Source organism: Aulostomus chinensis, chromosome 20 (assembly GCF_037954235.1).
Source record: "Aulostomus chinensis isolate RoL2024-O1b breed Wild chromosome 20, RoL_Achi_v1.0, whole genome shotgun sequence".
In the NCBI taxonomy this organism is placed as follows: Eukaryota; Metazoa; Chordata; class Actinopteri; order Syngnathiformes; family Aulostomidae; genus Aulostomus; species Aulostomus chinensis.
The window spans coordinates 15,297,979-15,317,611 of record NC_141339.1 but is presented as its reverse complement, the minus strand read 5'-3'; the positions used below and the strand labels follow the sequence as shown (position 1 = coordinate 15,317,611).

The 19,633-nt window shown below is 41.8% G+C and overlaps 3 protein-coding genes across 6 annotated transcripts; all 3 read left to right on the top strand.

Moving 5' to 3' along the window:
- The first annotated feature begins 223 nt into the window (after nt 1–223).
- Nucleotides 224–10,759, top strand: LOC147242966 (structural maintenance of chromosomes protein 6). Of its 4 annotated transcripts, XM_086189705.1 has the most exons (28): nt 232–377; nt 648–823; nt 956–1,091; nt 1,195–1,300; nt 1,569–1,705; nt 2,309–2,370; nt 2,544–2,624; nt 2,702–2,803; nt 3,412–3,531; nt 3,665–3,763; nt 3,971–4,117; nt 4,355–4,443; nt 4,535–4,699; nt 4,878–5,056; nt 5,363–5,564; nt 5,660–5,774; nt 6,180–6,340; nt 6,551–6,686; nt 6,888–6,968; nt 7,132–7,302; nt 7,391–7,528; nt 8,027–8,172; nt 8,286–8,411; nt 8,543–8,648; nt 8,744–8,896; nt 9,809–9,906; nt 9,988–10,117; nt 10,504–10,759. In XM_086189705.1, exons 2-27 carry the CDS (start codon nt 662–664, stop codon nt 10,082–10,084), a joined length of 3,315 nt encoding a protein of 1,104 aa, XP_086045831.1. In that variant the 5' UTR covers nt 232–377; nt 648–661; the 3' UTR covers nt 10,085–10,117; nt 10,504–10,759. The 4 variants fall into 4 exon arrangements, with proteins under 4 accessions (XP_086045829.1, XP_086045831.1, XP_086045827.1 ...); XM_086189703.1 differs by having other exon boundaries at nt 224–310; nt 9,988–10,759; XM_086189701.1 differs by having other exon boundaries at nt 9,988–10,759.
- On the top strand, nt 10,010–14,780 carry LOC147242965 (required for drug-induced death protein 1-like). Its single transcript, XM_086189706.1, has 3 exons — nt 10,010–10,117; nt 11,510–11,805; nt 13,657–14,780. Exons 2-3 carry the CDS (start codon nt 11,512–11,514, stop codon nt 13,792–13,794), a joined length of 432 nt encoding a protein of 143 aa, XP_086045832.1. The 5' UTR covers nt 10,010–10,117; nt 11,510–11,511; the 3' UTR covers nt 13,795–14,780.
- A 2,568-nt stretch (nt 14,781–17,348) lies between these two features.
- On the top strand, nt 17,349–19,274 carry tmem18 (transmembrane protein 18). Its single transcript, XM_086189375.1, has 5 exons — nt 17,349–17,529; nt 17,648–17,765; nt 17,974–18,028; nt 18,650–18,743; nt 18,876–19,274. The coding sequence occupies exons 1-5, from the start codon at nt 17,437–17,439 to the stop codon at nt 18,963–18,965; spliced, it is 450 nt and encodes a 149-aa protein (XP_086045501.1). The 5' UTR covers nt 17,349–17,436; the 3' UTR covers nt 18,966–19,274.
- Nucleotides 19,275–19,633: the final 359 nt, after the last annotated feature.

The window sequence follows — 19,633 nt, the reverse complement described above, 5'->3', positions numbered from 1 at the left end:
GAAAAAAGAGGAAAATATTTGAGTGGTTAATGTTTAATGGGGAAATGAATGCCAGGTTATATGTAAACATAAAAATACATCTTAAATGTATATTATGAGATTATCTATCAAACGAATTCGCTCTTAACTGGGTGATATTAAGCTGATTCGCACTCCATTCCAGCAGGTGGCGTAACGACCGTGGAAACTTTTTGTGGCCAAACCTAATCAAACAAAAGAAAAAGAAAGGAAATCACGCGAGAGTTCCTATGTTATGGTGGGCGCGAATTGTCCGGTCGGTCATGTCCCAACGTAGTGTTTTGGAGTGAAGGTATAGTGCAACTCCGTTACAAATAAAAACGTAGAATTTTCAGCAGTAACCAACGATATAAAAACAGGTACAGAATACTAAACTGTTGTTGCGTTGTTTGACCTGTCAGAACGTTGTTTTGCACGCGGCGTTAGTTAGCCAGCTAAGCTAATGCTTCAAAGTTGACAACTGAAAGTTAACGAATCTAGTCTCTTAGTAACTTTGGAGGAAAAAAAATATGCAATGAAGTCAGTAAAATTGATCAGACATAACTGAGAAGGCCATCATTCTGACTAATTTTTATCAGAGAAACTTTTATCTGCATTTTTTTTTCACGCTTTCGTTTCCTCTTGAACAGATAAAACGATTAGGATGTCGAAGAGGAAGAGCAGCGCTGTCATCGTCAACCCAAGCAAACGGGCCAGACCGGTGGATCGGAATGAAGAAGAGGAGGACGAGCCTATTGAAGACGAGCATGTCGAAGAGGAGCATCTTGGTGACGCTGGACCGAGAGTTCCTCGACTGAGTAACCGGGTATTATTAAGTTGTAACTTGAACACCTTGACTTGTAGCTCTAAGTCTGTTTTTTTTTTTTCTGATTCTTGCTGAATGGGTAATGAATAATCTCCCGAATCAGATTTATTTCATTAGATTGACTTTCTTCAGTTGCAGTGTGCTGGTGACATGGTGAGTGATGCCGGGATTGTGGAGAGCATCACACTGAAGAACTTCATGTGCCACTCGCTGCTTGGCCCGTTCACCTTCGGTTCTAACGTCAACTTTGTTGTTGGTAACAATGGAAGTGAGTCTCTTTTTATTTTCGTGCGTTTTTTTTATATTGTGTTGTAGTGTCATAAGGAGTTGTAAAATGTTTCTTTTATTGTGCTCAACTGCGTCCGTGATAGGTGGAAAGAGTGCTGTTCTGACAGCCCTCATAGTTTCGCTGGGTGGTAACGCACAGGCCACCAACAGAGGATTGTGTCTGAAGGGGTTTGTGAAGGAAGGTGAAAGGTAAATATTTGAAATCATGTGATTTGTCTTATTTACCAGTTCAGTTTTTGAGACAATTTTTGTTGCTATCATTGAGGCTTGACAGTAAAAGTAAAATTGTGTGAAGATGGCCTGCTTTCAGTGTCCTCCCTGTCACACACATTATTCTTTGGACATGAAAGCTCTACATAACAGTGTCTAAGTAGTACAAAGTACCAAAGAAACTTTTCACCTCTCAGCTCCTCAATAGATTTGACACCCCCCCCCCCCCCCCCCCCCGTTTTCTCAGCTCAGCAGATGTATCGATCACTCTGCGGAACAGAGGGAGAGATGCTTACAAACCTGACGTGTATGGTCAAGCCATCACCGTAGACCTGAGAATAACACGCGAGGGGTTGAGAACCTATAAACTCAGAAGCAAATCAGGTAAGGGAGAGCAACGACTAGATATTTACCACAGTTCGGTCGAGAAGTCACCAATGTTTCCTCTGGTGGAATGGAGTTAGAGCTGGAACTACCCGAACCTAATCTAAAAGCCAATCCACCTCGCCAGACTTGAGAAACATGTTTTTAGTTAACTTTTGTTAATTATTCCAGTTCGCAAATTGTCAAATTAATACTTCTATTTATATGCATTTATTCAGGCTTTACTTATGATAGTGTGATGACTGAGTGCTGTCCATGGTGCTGAGATAGCTCTTGGGAACAGGTTCCATGACACATCCAGATTTTTTTAGGACCCCAAAACCACTTTGAAACAGATTATTGCAAAAATCTGACCCAAACCATATTTGAAGGTGGTGTTTAATCCAATTCTGGATTCACTAACAGGATTTTAAAGTGACTTTTCTTTACTGGTAACCTCCTTCTCCATCGAATTGGCCACCTTAAAGCTAAGTGTTGTTGATAGGTTGGTGATATCTGGGCAAAGCAAATCTCATTTTACGAATGACAATGTCGACAGAAAAAGATCTCATTCAAGAATCAGATTTGTGAGATTTATATGTTGTTTCTCCCCTCCTCTCATAGGTCAGGTTATCTCATCCAAAAAGGAAGAGCTTGTTTCCATCCTGGATAATTTTAATATTCAGGTATGAGCATTTCAAGTCTTCTACCTTTTTGGTGTTGCAATTTTTTTTTTTTTTTTTTTTTTTTTTACAAGAAACTTGTGCCCTCTGTAAAGCTGTGACATGTGTATCGACCTATTCAGAGAGAATATCGCTGTGTTCATCAGAGGCTGACTAACATGTTCTCTCATCCAAAGGTCAACAATCCCGTGTCAGTTCTCACTCAGGAGATGAGCAAGTACTTCCTACACACCAAAGGGGAGGGCGACAAGTATAAGGTTTGTTTTTCATCAGCTTAGTTTTGTACATAGCAAAGCAGAATGTGTTGCTTAAGTGTTGTGATTTTGTTTCTCAGTTTTTTATGAAAGCAACTCAACTGGAGCAGATGAGAGAAGACTTTGTCTACATTAAAACCACCAGGCATATTACGGAAGATAAAGTGGGGCAACATGGGGAAGTAAGAAGTTTCATATTTGTGTTTCTGCTTATTGTGGATAGGCGCTTCAATACCATTGCTATTAGGGTTGGGGGCCGTTCATATTGGAACTGATATACTGCAGGTACCAGGGCTTTATTTCCTACAAGTAACAAAAATGTCTTAAAAAAACAAGTCTTAATTTCTGAATTGCACTCATATTTTTTTCTTCATTTCAACCGTGAATACATTACTTGTTTGTAACATCACACAAAATAAAATTGAACCTCTGGTGGAATGAGGGAGCCACTGTTGCGACTTTATTTCGGCTTTACAATCGGGCAGGCTGACCTGTCAATCAAAGCAGACCAGATGATGATGATGATGATGATAAAGATGCTAACATTAATCCTGTAAAACACCAAGCTAACTTCAGCTATGCAGTCATGCCACTAGTCATCATGTCTCAAGGTGTGTTGCATTCAAGTCAAAGTGGAAAGTCTGCTTCTCTAGTTCTTGTCAGTCATGCCCTAGTCACCTAGCGTTCAGGTTCTCAAATTGGGCAACTGTTTCACATGAGGTACCCTTAAAAGTACAGAGTTCAGTACCCAACCCTTTTTTGAGATCATGCATGTTTATGTCTGTTACAGAGCTTGAAAGATTTGAAGCGAAAGTATCTTGAGAAGGAGGACCGTTACAAGAACCTGGCATCGCTTGATGAAATGCAAACCAAGCTGGAGGAGTTACAGAAGCAGATGGCATGGGCTTTGGTGAGATCATTGCCTCCCATTTTTTTCTCCAAGTTTTGAATCTCCCTTTACCTCAAAAACTCTAATTAAAAAAACAGAGTTGTACCCCTCTGCAATAGAATCAGTCCTTAAAAATCTATCTACTGATCTTCAGGTGACTGAGATGGAGAAGGAGTTGGAGCCACTGAAAGAGAAACTGCAAGGAGACAGACATTCCACAGAGAAATTTGATGAAAAGGTGGACGAGTGGAAGGTATGATGGTGATGATGATTCATATAATTACTATGAAGTTGAAACCGCTGTCATTATGATGCATATTCTTAGTCTTACTCATAATGAAATAACCACTCCCTCTATTGGACTCTTCTCTACTTCACACCACAAGTTTGCACCAGTTTTTTTTTTTTTTTTTAATCCTTGAGCAGGTAGTCTCTGACTTTTATTTTTATGATGATGCAGAATAAGGTGGAGGAGGCTGAGAAGAAGTATAAAGAGATCCAGGAACAGTTGGAGGGGATCACCCAGCAAGTCCAGGAGCTCCAGCCACAGTGTGCTGAGCTCAAGGCCGAAGCTGAAAGACGTAACAGCCTTTTGAAGTCCAGTGAGGTTAGAGTTGCAGACTCTGCAAATGCTGTCTCTGACCAGCGGTCCCAAACACACACCATTTATAACCCTATATGAAAAGCTAGAAGAAGAAAGAAACTGGAATTAGTCAGTATTTCTTAAACAGCTCAGAAACTTTAAGAAGAAATATTGTGGAAAATGGGCAGACCAGCAAATTATGCAGTCTTAACATGAAATGATGCACTAATCTGTAGTTTTCCTTTTAAATTGATGTTGTAGGTCACTGTCCACAGATGCAAGACAAACCTGAGGGACCTGGAAAGGGACAAGGTTCAACTGTCCGCAAAGATAAACGATCTCAAGCTGAGGTACTGCCACTGGTCGCTGCGGCTGTGGTCAATAGCCCTGTGTGTTGCAGTCAAACAGAGAAACCAACCCTGTGCTTTTCTCTCCTGGTAGCATCAGCCAGACATCAGGTTCAGAGAGCCAGGCCAAAGCAGAGCGTATGCAGCAGATCCAGATGGAACTGGAAAACCTGACACAAAAGATTTCCACCCTTGGCCAGCAGATAGAACAGTATCTGAATGCCTGTAGCTGTGGAAAGGACAATAAAGCAAAGACTGAGTAAGTAAGGCTTGAGAAACTAGTCGGCATAGGGGAATGAATCAGGCAACAAAAAAAAAAGACCATCGGTGTGTGTACCGTTGCATTGGAGTGTAACTCCCAAATTGTGGAATCCACATTTTAGGGGAAACACTGAAATACTTCACATAGCTACTCAGTCACCTTCATCTTTCCACAGGCAGGACCACAGAGCACTCCAGAGGGCCATTGATGCCAACAAGAGGAACCTGCAGACGATGGAGAGCAGTCGATCCAATAAGCTGCGCCGCTTCGGAGAGCACATGCCCGCGCTCCTCAACGCCATTCAGGAAGCGCACAGGAGGGGCCAATTCAAACAGAAACCCCGAGGACCCCTGGGTAATACTTGAGCCCATCAATGTCAATATTCTACAATATAATACTGATTACTGTATGGCAAAGACTATGTGAAGTTGTATGTATTTCTCTAGAAGTGTGTATTTCCCTGTTGATATTTGCGTTTTAAACATGTTGCTTTTGTTGAAAAAATGCTCTAAAAGAGAAAGTGATGTCTAAAATGATAAGTCATAATAATAATAATAATAGTACAGGATGAGTACCTTTGCATCAATGTAAGTAGTTATATCACAACTTCTGACTCACATCTATGACCGTCTGCGCTTCTTTGTTTTAACATTTCTGCAGGTTACCTCATTAACCTGAAGGACCCAGAGCTGGCCCTCGCCGTGGAGGTATGTCTCAAAAACCAACTGCAGGCCTTCACCTGTGACAACCACGACGATGAGAAAGTGCTGCAGGGAATTATGGGTAAAGTTCTCCCAGCGGGCCGCAGACCGACAATCATCACCAGCAATTTTCTTCCGCGTGTCCACGATACAAGAAAGAGGTGAGGGCAGGATGTTTCTCAACACTGTTATGCTGAGAGTTACATTTTTAAGAATTTAAGGATTAAGAAGACCGGCTTTGTTTTCTGTCTATCAGGGCTGTCAGACACCCTGAGTATCCCTCCATGCTCCAAGCTCTGGAAATCGAGGATCCGGTTGTGGCAAACTGTCTAATTGATCAAAGGGGTATCGAGAGTATTTTACTCATCAAGGTAACAAATGATCACATGATACAGTGTGTAACTATTAAACACCGATGCTGACTACGTAGAAAGGATGTGTGTTGCGGCTTATTTATAGTGAAGACACATGAATTTGTTCAGTCGTTAGCTTGATTTGCTCACTTGGAACAATCTCATCTCATGTAAAACAAACATTCCGCCTTTTACAAAGAGAATGATGTTCGGCTGGATTCATTTTAGCTGAACTGTTAGAAACAAATCAGTATAATTAACATCTCCAATACGACACAGCCGACCACTATCATAAGGTAGAGTCCTTGCTCTTTACAGTGCCCTGTTGTGAAACTCTTATTCTGTGTGTGTGTGTGTGTGTGTGTGTGTGTGTGTGTGTGTGTGTGTGTGTGTGTGTGTGTGTGTGTGTGTGTGTGTTTGTAGAATCGCACTGAGGCTAGGAGGGTGATGCAGAGCGGCAACCCTCCTCAGAACTGCACCCAGGCATTCTCCAAGGACGGGGATCAGATCTTCTCCAACCGCACTTACACCGCTGAGCAGACCAGAGCTAACTACCTCTCGAGAGACATTGAAGAGGACATAAGGTGTGTGTGCGCAATAGACGTAGATGAGGAGGTTTTTTTTGCGCCTGCCCTTCAGACGTAAAAAGTTTTGCTGCTCACTTCCATTTTTGTAGCACTATTGTGCATCGATTCCCTAAAAATGATCGGCCGACTTCAGCAGGGATTTTCACCACGGTTGGCTAAAGCTGTGTTGTTTATGCCCTCCGTGTTTTGCGGTTCTTTTGTTTTCAGCCACTTACACAGAGAGATGGAGAAACAGAAAGTTCAGGCTGAAGGCATCCAACAACGCATGAAGGAGATAGAGCAGGACATCAAACAGAACACTGTGCTGGAGAGGAGCACCCTCAAGGAGCTGAAGACGACTGAAGTAAGACTTTTAATTAGGTTTTTATACACTTCACTTTTCTTTTTTTTTCAGCAATTTTGGAGTGAATTTACTTTTTCCCAGTGGTTACTTTGGCTCAGAAACAATTTTGAGACTGGTGGAATAATAAATAATAACAAGGAAATTATAAATTTCAAGAGTAATTTTGTTATGATGCTCATGTACTTTGTGTATGTGTTCTAGGATAAAGCCACGAAGCTAAGACTGGAGCTGACAGACCTGCAGAATATGGAAGAACCTCAGTCCGAGGACCTGAGGCCGCTGGTTCGTACAGACCTCCACTGAAACCCCCACCACCTAGACTCAGCTCTGGAGAGCGACACCACTCTGAAATATTATATTTAGACCGAACAAATTGTCCACTTAAATTAAATATTTGACGAGTGGCTCATATTTTTTTGCACTCTTTGTTATACAATGCTGTCAGGAAGAGGATCTTCAGGAGATCGTTGGTAAGATCTCATCCAAGACCGCCAAGTATGAGGAGGCGCGAGCTCACATGGCCGAGCTGAAGCTTTCTTATGAGAAAGCGGAGCATGACTACAAGCAGCATAAAGAACGGATCAACACTATCGCGGAGGATGCTGACTCCATTAAGGTACCACGTTCCCTCGGTGAAAAAAGAAATTCCAAATAAGAGTCTGCCTCCGACAAATCCTTGAATCCTGTTTTTTGTCCCACAAAAGGAGGAGCTGAGTAAGGCCGACCAGGATGTGATGAAGTGCAGACGTAACAAGAAGCACTATGATGACAAACGTAGCACCCATCTGAGTAGCATACAGAAGCTTGAAGCCACTCTGGCGAGCAAGGAGAAGGAACTTCGGGTAACAGCTAATTAAAACATTAACTAGCATCCTCTTTTGATGTGTTGTCTTCTTAACCAAGAGGAGGAGCTGTTTTTTTTTTCCCAAAGAGAGTGCCTCATTTTTATGACATTCCTCAAATTCCATCAGCATAATAAGTCCCTGAGCATCTCTTCTGCGTCCTACTCTGAGCTGTTTTAACATGAAAAATGTTTTACCTAAATGTAGGGCACACTGTCCCCCTTTTCCCATGTACACATGCTAAGTAGCAACAACGGAGGAGCTCTTTGATTAGACGATTGCGCTCATCGAGATGTTTCCTCCCCTGGTTGAACCCTCACAAGGCCAGGCCAGGCGGTTTGCGTTTTCCGCTAGAAATAAACACTTTTATGCGCACAAGACCACAACGCTTGCAAAGCAAAGCATATTTGGTTTGTTAAATTGCTACAGATATTATATTTTGAGTTCTCCTGTTGCTACAGAGCACTGATAACTTGATTATTTCACTCTTCTGTTCAGACATCGATTTCCAAAGCCACAGAGATCTGTCCAGATCGCCAGGAAGTACGTCGCACAGCCAGAAGCCTGGACAGTGAGATCAGCCGTCTCAAGGCTAAGATCAATACCCAGCAGGAGCAGCAAGGGGACAGGGAGGAGATCGTCAGGTGTGTATCCTCTGAAACTTGTGCCGAATAACTGAAGTTTAGTGTCCTTTGATTGGTTTGAAATCTTTACTGTCGTCCTTGTTTTTTTTCCCCACGCTCTTTCTAACATGTAGGCAGTACCACGAGGCGCTGGAGAACTACAAGAACATGGCACAGCAAATGAAAAACCTCAATGGCTTCATCAAAAGTCTGGACGGTGTGATGAACCACAGACTCCAGGTTTATGCAGACCTTAGACGGCAAGTCCAACATTTCAAAAGACAACAGTCATTTAAAATAGCCTTTGAGACTCACCTCAGTCTGTAGTACCTAGTTTCCTTCTGTATTAAGTTAGTTTAATTCCCTCAGTTTTTGTGTCTCTGTGTCTCAGGTTCCTTTCAGCCCGTTGCAAATATTACTTTAATAGCATGCTGGCCCAGAGAGGCTACACTGGAAGTATGACCTTTGACCACAAGAACGAAACCCTCTCCATTACAGTAAGAACATTCAGACTCACATCAAATCCTTGCTGGATTAACAGAGAACATGAATTGTTTTTTTTTTAATGGCTGGACTTCCCTCTCCTGTGTAGGTGCAGCCGGGTCAAGGAAACGAGTTTGACTTGAGTGACATGCGTTCCCTGTCAGGAGGCGAGCGTTCCTTCTCCACGGTGTGCTTCATTCTGTCACTCTGGTACATCACCGAGGCGCCTTTCCGCTGCCTCGATGAATTCGACGTTTACATGGTAAATGCTGCTTTTCATCGTTTGGGTTTGAATTAAGAGCGGTACTTTTTAGTTTAATTTCTAACTTTGATTAAGACACTGGAAAACATAAAATACTAGAGTCGTAACGACTTGTTTGAATTCGGTATTCACAGTCCTGGCTTCGGCACAGTTGTAAAAGGTGTGCTCCGGCACGGTGCGCTTGCCTCGGCACATAATGTGGACGGCAGGCGGGTATCTCCTGTCTGTACGTACAGCTAGTGAACAAACTTAGAAGGCGGAGCGGCGAATTGCCTTGATGTGTCATTCTAAGGGATGTTGCCACACAACAACAGCATGAGAATATTGTACAACATAACAAACCTACTGTTTGGAGTGCAAACACGTCACCTTTCGGTACAGTTGACACAGGAGTAGCTTTTCACTTGCTTTCTGCTCCTGTGATGAAATATCAAATCAGATTCCTGAGATCTGTGACCAAATGTCACCTGTACCTGTCAGTGATGACATCAGCGTGCTCAGACCCCGAGCAACGTGACCCAGGTGACGTTTATGCTTCAGCACTGTACCAGGCAACCAGGTCCGCTGATCTGATGATTTGATGAAAGTGCAATCACAATTATTTGGTTTATTTGCTCTTTTCACTTTGTGGAACATTTTCAACTTCAAATATGTACATAAATAACAAAGTGACAAAGCAAAGACCAAAAGGTGTGGACTGATGCTGATCGGCCTCCATGTTGGTTGCTCTGTGCTCTGTGAGTGGACATCATGCCTGCATCATGATTAGAATAATCGTGCAGCACTGCAGCTCAACATTAGGTAACTAAAATCCACGGTCACGACTTGGCCATGGTAAATGGCGTGCACAACGCATGACACTCGAAGAAACCGTCAAACGATGTCGTGATCTTTGTGTTTTTTTTCAATCAGGACATGGTGAACAGGAGGATATCCATGGACATGATGATGAAAGTGGCTTCCAGCCAGCTTTACAGGCAGTTCATCTTCCTCACCCCCCAGAGCATGAGGTAACCGCCAAGAGAAGATTTCACCCTTGAAGTTCAAAAGCAAAATGATCCAGTCATGTTTTTGTGTCTTCGTCTTTTCAGCTCAATTCCAGAGAGTGAACTCATCTGCATCCACCAGCTCAAGGATCCGGACCGTGGTCTCAATTCACAACAGAGTCAAAACAGGAACGAGTCATAACGTCACCAAACTGGACACTGAGACCGCTGGCAGGTGCCGAGACCTCGTGTGTGTGTGTGTGTGTGTGTGTGTATAGATCTATTTTTGTTCAGCATGCAGATATTAACAACCCATTTGTTTTTTATGATGCTCACATTTTGTATATACTGAAAAACGGGTAAATGGGAATTTGGAAGAAAAAAAACATGTTTTTCCTCATTTCTAAAACATTTTTTTGAAATCCGTAAATCATACACTTTCCTTTCGTCATGACTGATGTTGAGCAAAGAAGAATAAATGAAACCGGGCCGGTAAAAATATCTGCACAGAGGCTCATTCTCCTGAGGGCTTTTTCAGATCAAATCCAGTTATTGTGCTTTTTACCAGACGTTTCTGCAAGATATGCAGCACTTTTTTTTTTCTTTTTTTTTGTTCATCAGGTCTCTGTGGACATTTGTACAAATTTGAACTAAATCGCTCAAGGCGTTACTGGAATATTACGTGAACAAGAACGAGATCGACGGACAACCTAAAAGCTCTCTGGGGATCAAAAGTGTGAGGTGACGCAATGAAATAACTAAAAACAGACATTTAAAAACTACGTAGAGGTCAAAATGTGCAGATCTAAAGAGTCTAGTGTAAGAGAGTTGCTGCTCTCTTAAAATAACACCCCACCCCACCCCACCCCCCAGAAAATCAAGCAAAAAAATCCCAGCAGGCCTTTGTCTTCCGCGGCTACCATTTCCTGGTGGGCTGGTGTCGGATTAGTGCCGGTTCAGGTCCAGCTGGGAGTTAATTCATCCTGTGAAACGTTTGCATCGGCCGTGAACCAATAGAAAAGTCTGTGAGAAGACCTTTGGATGCACAACAAATAAATTCTTTTTGAACCCGAGTCCAGTCCCAGAGCCTTCGTAACTCCTGATGACCTCAGTCTCTGTGTTTGGGTTTGTGCGGGAGATGAGCAGCTCTCTCTGTTTTATTGTTGTTGTTGTTATTTTTTTACCCAAGTGGTGGCAGGTGTTCCCTTTTTTTAAAATGTATGGAGAAAAAAAAGGGGGGCGTCAAGTGTCAGTTTTTAAAATGCAGACATTGCTAATTAGTATGCTAAAAGTTACACAGACAGGATGAGAAAAAAGTATTATTTTCACTCTTGATTGTTCTAAACTTTTTTTTTTTTTTTTTTTTTTTGCTATGACCTCCCCTTTGGGCTAAAAGTCACTCGGACTTGAATCTGCTCTACAACATTTAACTTGAAACCATAAGACCTATTAAGGTCAGCCTTGTGAGGAAGGAGGATTTGCACCTTTAAGGGCTTTGTGCCAAATCCTGCACACAAGGCAGTCCACTGGAATGCACTTCCACTCATGCACATAATGTGTGTTGACAGCGTACCTGACCTCTGAAGGAAAGTGCTACATTTTTTATCACATCCTCTTAAAAACCCAGACATGAAGCCCACATCGCTTTCATCAAGGTGGTTTGACAGGAACACTGCGTCAGGTGAGGGCGACCGCGCAGCGAGGTATCGACGACACGAGGACTGCGTGGACCATCCGGGGGACGCCGATCACTCAGACAGCCAGGGAGTGTTTGACAACAGCGGGCTGAATGAGAAGAGCCACAGAGAAATCCACTTCGCCTTCCTGCCAGAGAGATACGAACCACTGATAGACGAGGAGGTTCAAGTCAGGCAGAGGGAGGAGAAGAAGAGGAAGAAAGAAAAGTACAAGAAAGTGAAGAAGGTTGGTTCTCTGTACTGAATATGTTTAATGGTCATTGAATAGGAGTGTAAAAATACTGACAGCTTTAATGTGCTGGAGTTGAAGTGTACAGAGCCCAGGAGCCATGGAGGGGAACATACACATTTACTTCCAAACTTTTTAGATCATTGAATTTGTGTGACTTAACGGACTCCACATATTGGGGTTATTTAAAGATGCACCGCTAATTTGATTGTAAGTAGAGTCGCATCTTCCATCAGTGTTTGAATTGATGTTCAGATCTGCTTCACGTTTATGGAAACTGAGGCCATCTAAAATATGTTCTGAAACCTAACTTTCCCGTACGCCTGAACGGCCATGAGCCTAAAAATGAAACAAACCTTCACTTTTTATGATGAAATGCTTGAAAACGCATCAATACCACAGCTGCATTCTCTCTGGCAACGAGCCGGTCTTGGATCGCTGGTCTTTCTTGGCTCACACTGACCCAGCCAGGCTAAAGAGCTTTAGAGCTTCACACACGCTACCTCGCCTTTCTCTCTTTCTCTGTTGCTGCGAAAAGCACATGACACTAAAGGTAAGAGGTCACGAAATATCCACTTCTATAGGGAAGGAAGTCTCTGCTCTTTCCTTTGTTTTTCTTTACGTGCAGTCATTTATTTCCTGGTTGTCTTAGTAAATAAACAACACTCACCTTTGACTGAGAAGGAAATTCTTCATGAGTTGGTTCGAACGGCAATAAGGAAAGAGGATATAGTTTAGGGGAGGTTAAAGGTTACATAAATAAATACTGACTTACAGAAAGGGGGAGTGTCTTGCAGCCTAATGACTGATAATATTAAACTTCTGTCTTTTCTTGTAGCTCCAATTTTGGTGAGTAAAACCTGTTCTGCTGCAGTTTCAAACTGACATGAATCAACTACCAAATCATTTTCTTCATTGGAAACGAAATAAGGAATAATGATTGGAGATGCTCTGGAATTTGTTCATGTAAACTGATCGAGAAAATAATGGGATCGCTTGTTCCACATAGATCAAAGGGACTGATATCATTTGCGTGCATGTGGGGTGACTTTTCTATTATTTTTGGCTCCTACATTTTAAAATCTTGATATGAATTGAATTTTAAAATGACAACAAAAAATGGTAAACATTCATAAATGGCTGCAAAAGAGCTTTTTTGAATATCTGTATGATCTATATCCATATAATTGTTTTGTGAATTTAAAGTGGGTAAATAAAAGAAATGCTCGAATTGGTGTTAAGCAAGTCAGAACGATGCATTGGTAGTTATTGGTTTTATATATATATATACACATATATATACATATGATTTGCATGTGTTTGTTTCTTCCTCTTATCGTCGTCTTCATGAAACCGTAAAAACATCAGAAAAAAATGCAGCTTTTGTTCCATTTCCTATCAAACATTCCACCATGTTGAGGAAGAGGCGTTCCTTTTGCTTTATTTTTGTAAAACATCTGACTTCCTGTCTCTGCTCTAAGTGGTCGACCCTTTCCTGTTCCCAAAGAAAAAAATCCCAAGAAGACAATAGAGTTCACGGAGCTCCTTATTTACTTTGAAGGACTCCAAACAATCTGGGGCCCCTCTACCTGCTGTGCCATTGTTCCAGCTGCTTCTCTGCTTCATTCTGTTAAACTGATTCCATCACTGTGAAAAAATTTAACCCTTCATTTTCTCTACAACCTGGGGGACAAAATTCCTATCAATGAATGAGCCGAAGACGCAAGACACAGTAAATTAAACTTTGTTCCATTTCCTTTTGACCAATACAATATGAATTTTTAGCTTTTATGACTGAAATCATGAATGATTGATGTGTGTGTGTGTGTGTGTGGGTGTTCGTTTCAGAATGTTGGAAAGGCTCTGCGCTCCACTTGGAAGTGTCTAATGCTGGGTCTGTATAATTTCGCCCTGGGCTACTCCACTCCCATCACAGTGGCTGCAACCTTTGTCCCGGACTTCCACCCAGGCAGAAACAGGACCTGAGCCCAGACGCTTGCACCCGCTCCGCTTCATCCACAAACTTTACTGTATATATTCATAGACCTGAAAACTGACCCTCTATGTTGTTGTTTTTTTATGCTCGTCATACCACTTTTTTGTACTTTATTTTGTTCAATGTTTCTTACAGTATAGAGGTACTTAGGGGTCTTTAGTTCACAAACACAATAGGATGGCATTGAAAAAAGATTTAAGAGTACAAATTTACACACTACAAACAAAAAAGTATAATGAGCCTCAATTCATGAATTTTTTTTTTTAAACCATAAAGTGACTCACAAAGAAAGGAAGGAAAGCCTGATGCTATTTTTAACTCCTTGTCCCTGAAATTGACCGCATAAGCCTGGATCATGGTGTGTTTGTGTTGGCCAGCGTGGAGCATCGCGATGTGCCACATCCACCAAAAACCGATGGGAATTTCGCATCGGTTACAGCCAAAAATGAGCTCCGTAAATAGAAGCTTCGCAAGATAATGTTTCAAAAAAACAAAAAGTAACACCACTGATGTTTGAGGCGTAAATTCAAGTGCAAAGCTAACGTTACCGCCACAGATGCAAGACTTCCCCCTCACTGCATCTACAGCACCATTGTGCTGCTTCTGCTTTCAGCGGGATTACCTTTAATGACCATGACACACTTGTAGTCTCGGAGCGAAATCGCACAACCGCCGTGTAGAGGCCCTTTACCTCTGTCGCAGTCCTGTTTAGCCACTCGGTAGCTACCACCACTTTTACGACATCAATTCTGAGAAAGTCACTTCTGGATTTTAGGACTCATTCCTGCAATTATAGCCATCAGGCTCTGCTTCCTGTCTGAACGTCTAAATTTAGGATTTTAAAAAAAAAAGTCACTTCATGCATAACAATATTTAATGAATGTAGCTTCAGAAATTTGCAAATCAATTTCAATGTTCTGCCCGTCCATTTTCTTCTGCTTATCCTGTGAAGGGTCGGGGGGGGGGGGGGGGTTCACCCTGGACAGGTCACCAGTCCATCACAGGACCAACACATAGAGACAGACAACCATTCACACTCACAGTCACACCTACAGTCAATTTAGAGTATCAATCAGCCTCGTCCCCTCTTGATGTCTTTGGACTGTGGGAGGAAGCCGGAGTAACAGAGAGAACCCACACAGGAACAGGGAGAACATGAAGACTCCACACAGAAAGATCCTGTGCTGAGCCGGGGCTTGAACCCTAAACCTTCTTGCTGTGAGGCGACAGTGCTGACCACTGCACCACCGTGCCGCCCATGTTAAATGTTGTCAAATGTTATTTCCAAAACTTGAGCCGACAAGACAGTTCAAGAGGGGCAAAAAAACAGTTTGAATGTGCAAAGACAGCAAAAATTCATACATTTTTTGTTATTAAAAATTAACTTAAAAATGAACAGTAAACAGTCTCACAGTTTTGCTCTCAAATGAATATTTTCATTGCAAATCTCTTAAATTCGCTGCAAATTAACGATATGAAAAGTAACCCCATATTTCCTCTAAATTTTGATCAAAAAAACGAAGAAGTAAACTTGTGCTTCGGGGAACCAAGCTGGGAGTGCACGTCTTAACGTCATAGTTCCTGTTGATTTTCAGAGTAAACACACAGTGTGAGGATCACACAACTACAGTTTGTACATCTTTTTTTATTAAACAGCAATGCTCTCTCTAACTCATTTATATATCGCAATAATTCCTAGCGCAGAACTACTAAAATTATGAGATGCCTTGGGAATATGTTCTCCATGAAACACTGATATGGTTTTTGCGTGTGTGCGGAGAAGGAATGTGGGGATTACGGTGCCTACAATGGGACAGGAATATTTACTGTAGCCGCAGCTGAAGTCTGTCGGAGAAGACGGAGATTTACAGGCAGGAAAGACTACGCAGAAGTGATCATCGGTGATTTATGTGGACGGACATCTAAGCTGGGAGGTGGAGACTGGAAATTTGAGTCATATGTCGTGAGAAAAGAGGCCAAGACTGGATCAGTGATTTCAAGTTTTTTTTTTTGATTTTTTTTTTGTTTGTGATTTTTTCCAGTTGTGCAAGCGTAGTGTAGGATTCACAACAGACCGCTGGTCCGTGCTGGTCACGATGATTCCGATGTTTCGGCTCAATCACAGAGAGGTAAATAATCCGCGTGATGTGGGTGTGACAGTTGGAAAGACGCGGCAAGTCATTGTATGTTGGAGTATAATAAACTGCACCAAACAATACTGCAGACATCTTTTGTTTTCCCGGTTATTTTGGTCTTGGTGTGTGTTCTTGTGTGCGGTCCCCTGGACCACCTGCAAACACTCCTTACTCAGCAAGAAAGAAAGTCAGGGAACGATGAAAAGGATGTGATTGAAATGACCTTGGCGGTCATAACATTTCATACGAGTCGGACACCCGTGGGAGACTTCGCACTGACGTGTGAGACACTGGCATCGTCATCGTCGAATGAGCAGTTGAGTGAATATATTTTGGAAGAATGGCTCGCATCCCTCCAGAGACTCTGAGATGCAAGCCAGGACACACAGATGGTGGCCCAACATTTTACTCTGTTGGATTTTACTTTAATTTACAATCTTGTGATGTGATTTGTGTGACGGTCACAGCCAAATTCAGCAGGTCGCGTATTTCAAACAGTTGTGTTCCAAATGTTTTTGCACTCTTTGCCCTGTTTTCAAAAATGAAGAGCACAACTTTTACATCCATAAAAGGTTTTTTTTTTAAAACAAAAAACTTTTTTTTTTTAAAGCAGACCAAAGATCTTTGCTGATCCATTTTCTTTCTCTCTTTTTTTTTCTTTTCCTGAGATACAGAAACTGAACTGAATGGCCATGCTTGGATTTATCTTATTGTGGGGTGTCCCAGGACCCTGGCCCTCCAAACCTTATTTAAATCATCTCCTTGAACACTTTACCAAATAGAGTGTTTTAGGAATGAGTCCTTAAATTTGAAAATAAGTCAGCATTGCTTAACATCTAGTTACCTTGTCTCATATTCAATGGGATTTTTGACTGAGATTTTTTTGATTTGGGAAAAAATACATAAAAACTCCTAAATCTTGTTTACATTGAGCTTCTATGAAGCAATAATCCAAAATTCAAGTTTTCCATCACAGTGGCTTCAGGCTGAGTTTATTCATAGCAACGCTACCATCCAGGGTGGCTTCTAAAACTCAACTCTAGTGCTCTGTGCACAGAGGGATCCATCTATTTCTACTTTAGGGTGCGAAGGGAAGTTGATGTTGCTTGTGACAATAAGACTCATAAGTTTCCAACATAGATTTTTTTTTTTTTTTATCAAAATCAACTTGAGATCAATTTGTGGAGAATTACTAATTGGGAGAGTGGCCATTCAAGGCTTCTGGAGAGATGACAAAACTACTGCTGTCGTCCCTGAGTGTTGCACAGCATTAGCTTGTTTCGTCAAGTTAGTATTTGCTGATTTTCATCCCACATTGTAAGGAAAAGGGAGAGAAAGCCTTTTCCTTTCATCACCGGCTGTCCTAGGTCCTCCCTCGTAGGTGTTACCTCATGCGTGATGTCATTACACCGCGACAGAAATGTTACTTCCGCATCCTTGTTTACATGATAGACCAGCCGAAGCTAAGCTACATCCAGTGGTCGGTCGTTTGCGAAGATGACGGACCCAAAAGCAGACAATATTAGCTCCATTCCGATTGATGGCTTCAGTAATTTAAGGATTACATCAGTATGGACGTTCCTTATGTCTGTAAGTTCAATTTTATATTCTATATTCGAGGTGCTAGCACGGTTTGCTGTTAGCTATTGTTAGCTAATGGCTTCTATTGACCGAACACCGGTTAGCAAACGTCCATGTGTGTGTGCAGGTGCAGTGGTCAGAGCCGTGGCTTATCGGCTGTTTGGCGTTTCATGTCCTGTGTCTGAGCGTGACAGCGTTGACGTGTAGATTTTACCGAGCTCAGATCTGCCACTTCCTCCTCCTGCGTAAGTAGACAAGACGGCGAGCTTTCTGCTAGCATTTGTCGTGTGCTCGTAGACCCTCTTTTTCTAACCACAACGACAACAGTTGTTTGTGAACGTACATTGTGTATCGACAATAGAATTGCTGATAGCTTGTGTAGATATGGCTCAGTGAATATGAATCTGCAACCAAGTACATGATGTGATAATACTGCTTGATTTGTTGCGACAGTCGCGTTGGTGTACAGTGCTGAGTACCTGAACGAGCTGGCAGCCATGAACTGGAGGTCAGATTGCTTTCTTTTTACTGCACAAAATCAGTTGTGAATATTTGAAAGAGTCATGCAAATGAATCTTTACAGAGTAAAGGTGGATTATTTCAGATCAACTGTGAATAATCATGACTAATATTAATACTACAACATTATTAATGTCTTTAATAGATGTCAATGTTCTGTCCAACAGTTGAATGTCGTTAGTACCTGACTAGGCCTGGGAAACAAATCTATGTATTGAATATTGTTATTCAATGTTATATCAACTGTGGATTGTGGTCAGTATGGAGTATTGATGTAAAGGCAGTGTTTCTATTTAAATCAGTGCAAAAGGAATATCAGTTTAGTAAATTGTCCTATGAAATGAAACGTATCATTTGAATGAATCTTACTTCTCATGTGTCCACTCTTTTACGATGAACATTGATTAGAAGATGTAACTTGTGATTTTCTCTATCTGTGTGTCAATATTTGAAACGATCCCCCAGCCCTAATAACATGGGGATTTATAAGTGTATTATTTTTATTTTCCTGAAAAGAGCAGAAAAATCTCTGCAATTTATTGGCAGCAATGTACATAACCCTTTAACTGGTTTTTCTTTTCTTTTCTTTTTTTTTTTTGAATTGTTGCAGGTCCTTTTCTAATTTCCAGTACTTTGATTCCAAAGGCATGTTTATATCGCTGATATTCTCCATTCCTCTTCTGCTGAATACAGTCATCATTGTGGTAGGTTTTACTGCTCATGCTACACCTTGTCACACCGAGTGAAGATGTGTTATTGGTGCCTCATAGGAAACAATTGTGTGTGTGTGTGTGTGTGTGTGTGTGTGTGTGTGTGTGTGTGTAACATTTTGACAGATGGTGTGGGTGTACAGGACCTTTTCCACTATGACAGAGCTGAAGACACTGCAGCTCAAGCGAAAGGCTCGCAGGGAGAAGAATGACTGATCTCTCATTTTATGTCCATAAATGGGCTTCACTGGGAGGGATTAAGAGTCCCTCTCTCTTCTTTGCTAATCCTGCATTTTGGAAAAGAAGGGAGATTCCTTTTGATGACTTTAAAACGGATTGTTCTGCGATGTCGGAGGGTAGCGGACGCCGAGTTGAAAAGTGCAAGTGGAGCTTCTGGGGGACCGATGGGCGTTTAGCGTTTTGTACTTCATTTCATAGGCACGAACAACTTTTATACGAGTGTTGATATTACGTTTTCTTTTAACCTTGAAGAAATAACCAAAATAAAAACACAATGTGTACAGACATGAAGAGAAGTCATATATCCAAGCACTTAAAAGAAATAATAAGTTGACATCTATTTCCTTTTTTATGTCACACAACTGACTCCAAATGAAGTAGCTGGTGGCACTGGTTCTGCTTGTAGTCCAGTACTGGCTGGACCTCTCTGGTAAGTATGCAGCTTGGTGCAGTTCTCAGAACATCAAAGGTAGCCAGCACAGTGTAAGTGACATCATGATAAGACCTCCCGACCCCTCCACCCTCTCTCCTGAACTCTGCTGGATCAGCTTATCATCCAGCCGTGGAAACTTGGCTCTGAAAATTGTTCACTCCTTAATTCTCACCGTCCAATTCCAAAGTTTACATCTTCCCCCTTCAAGTGT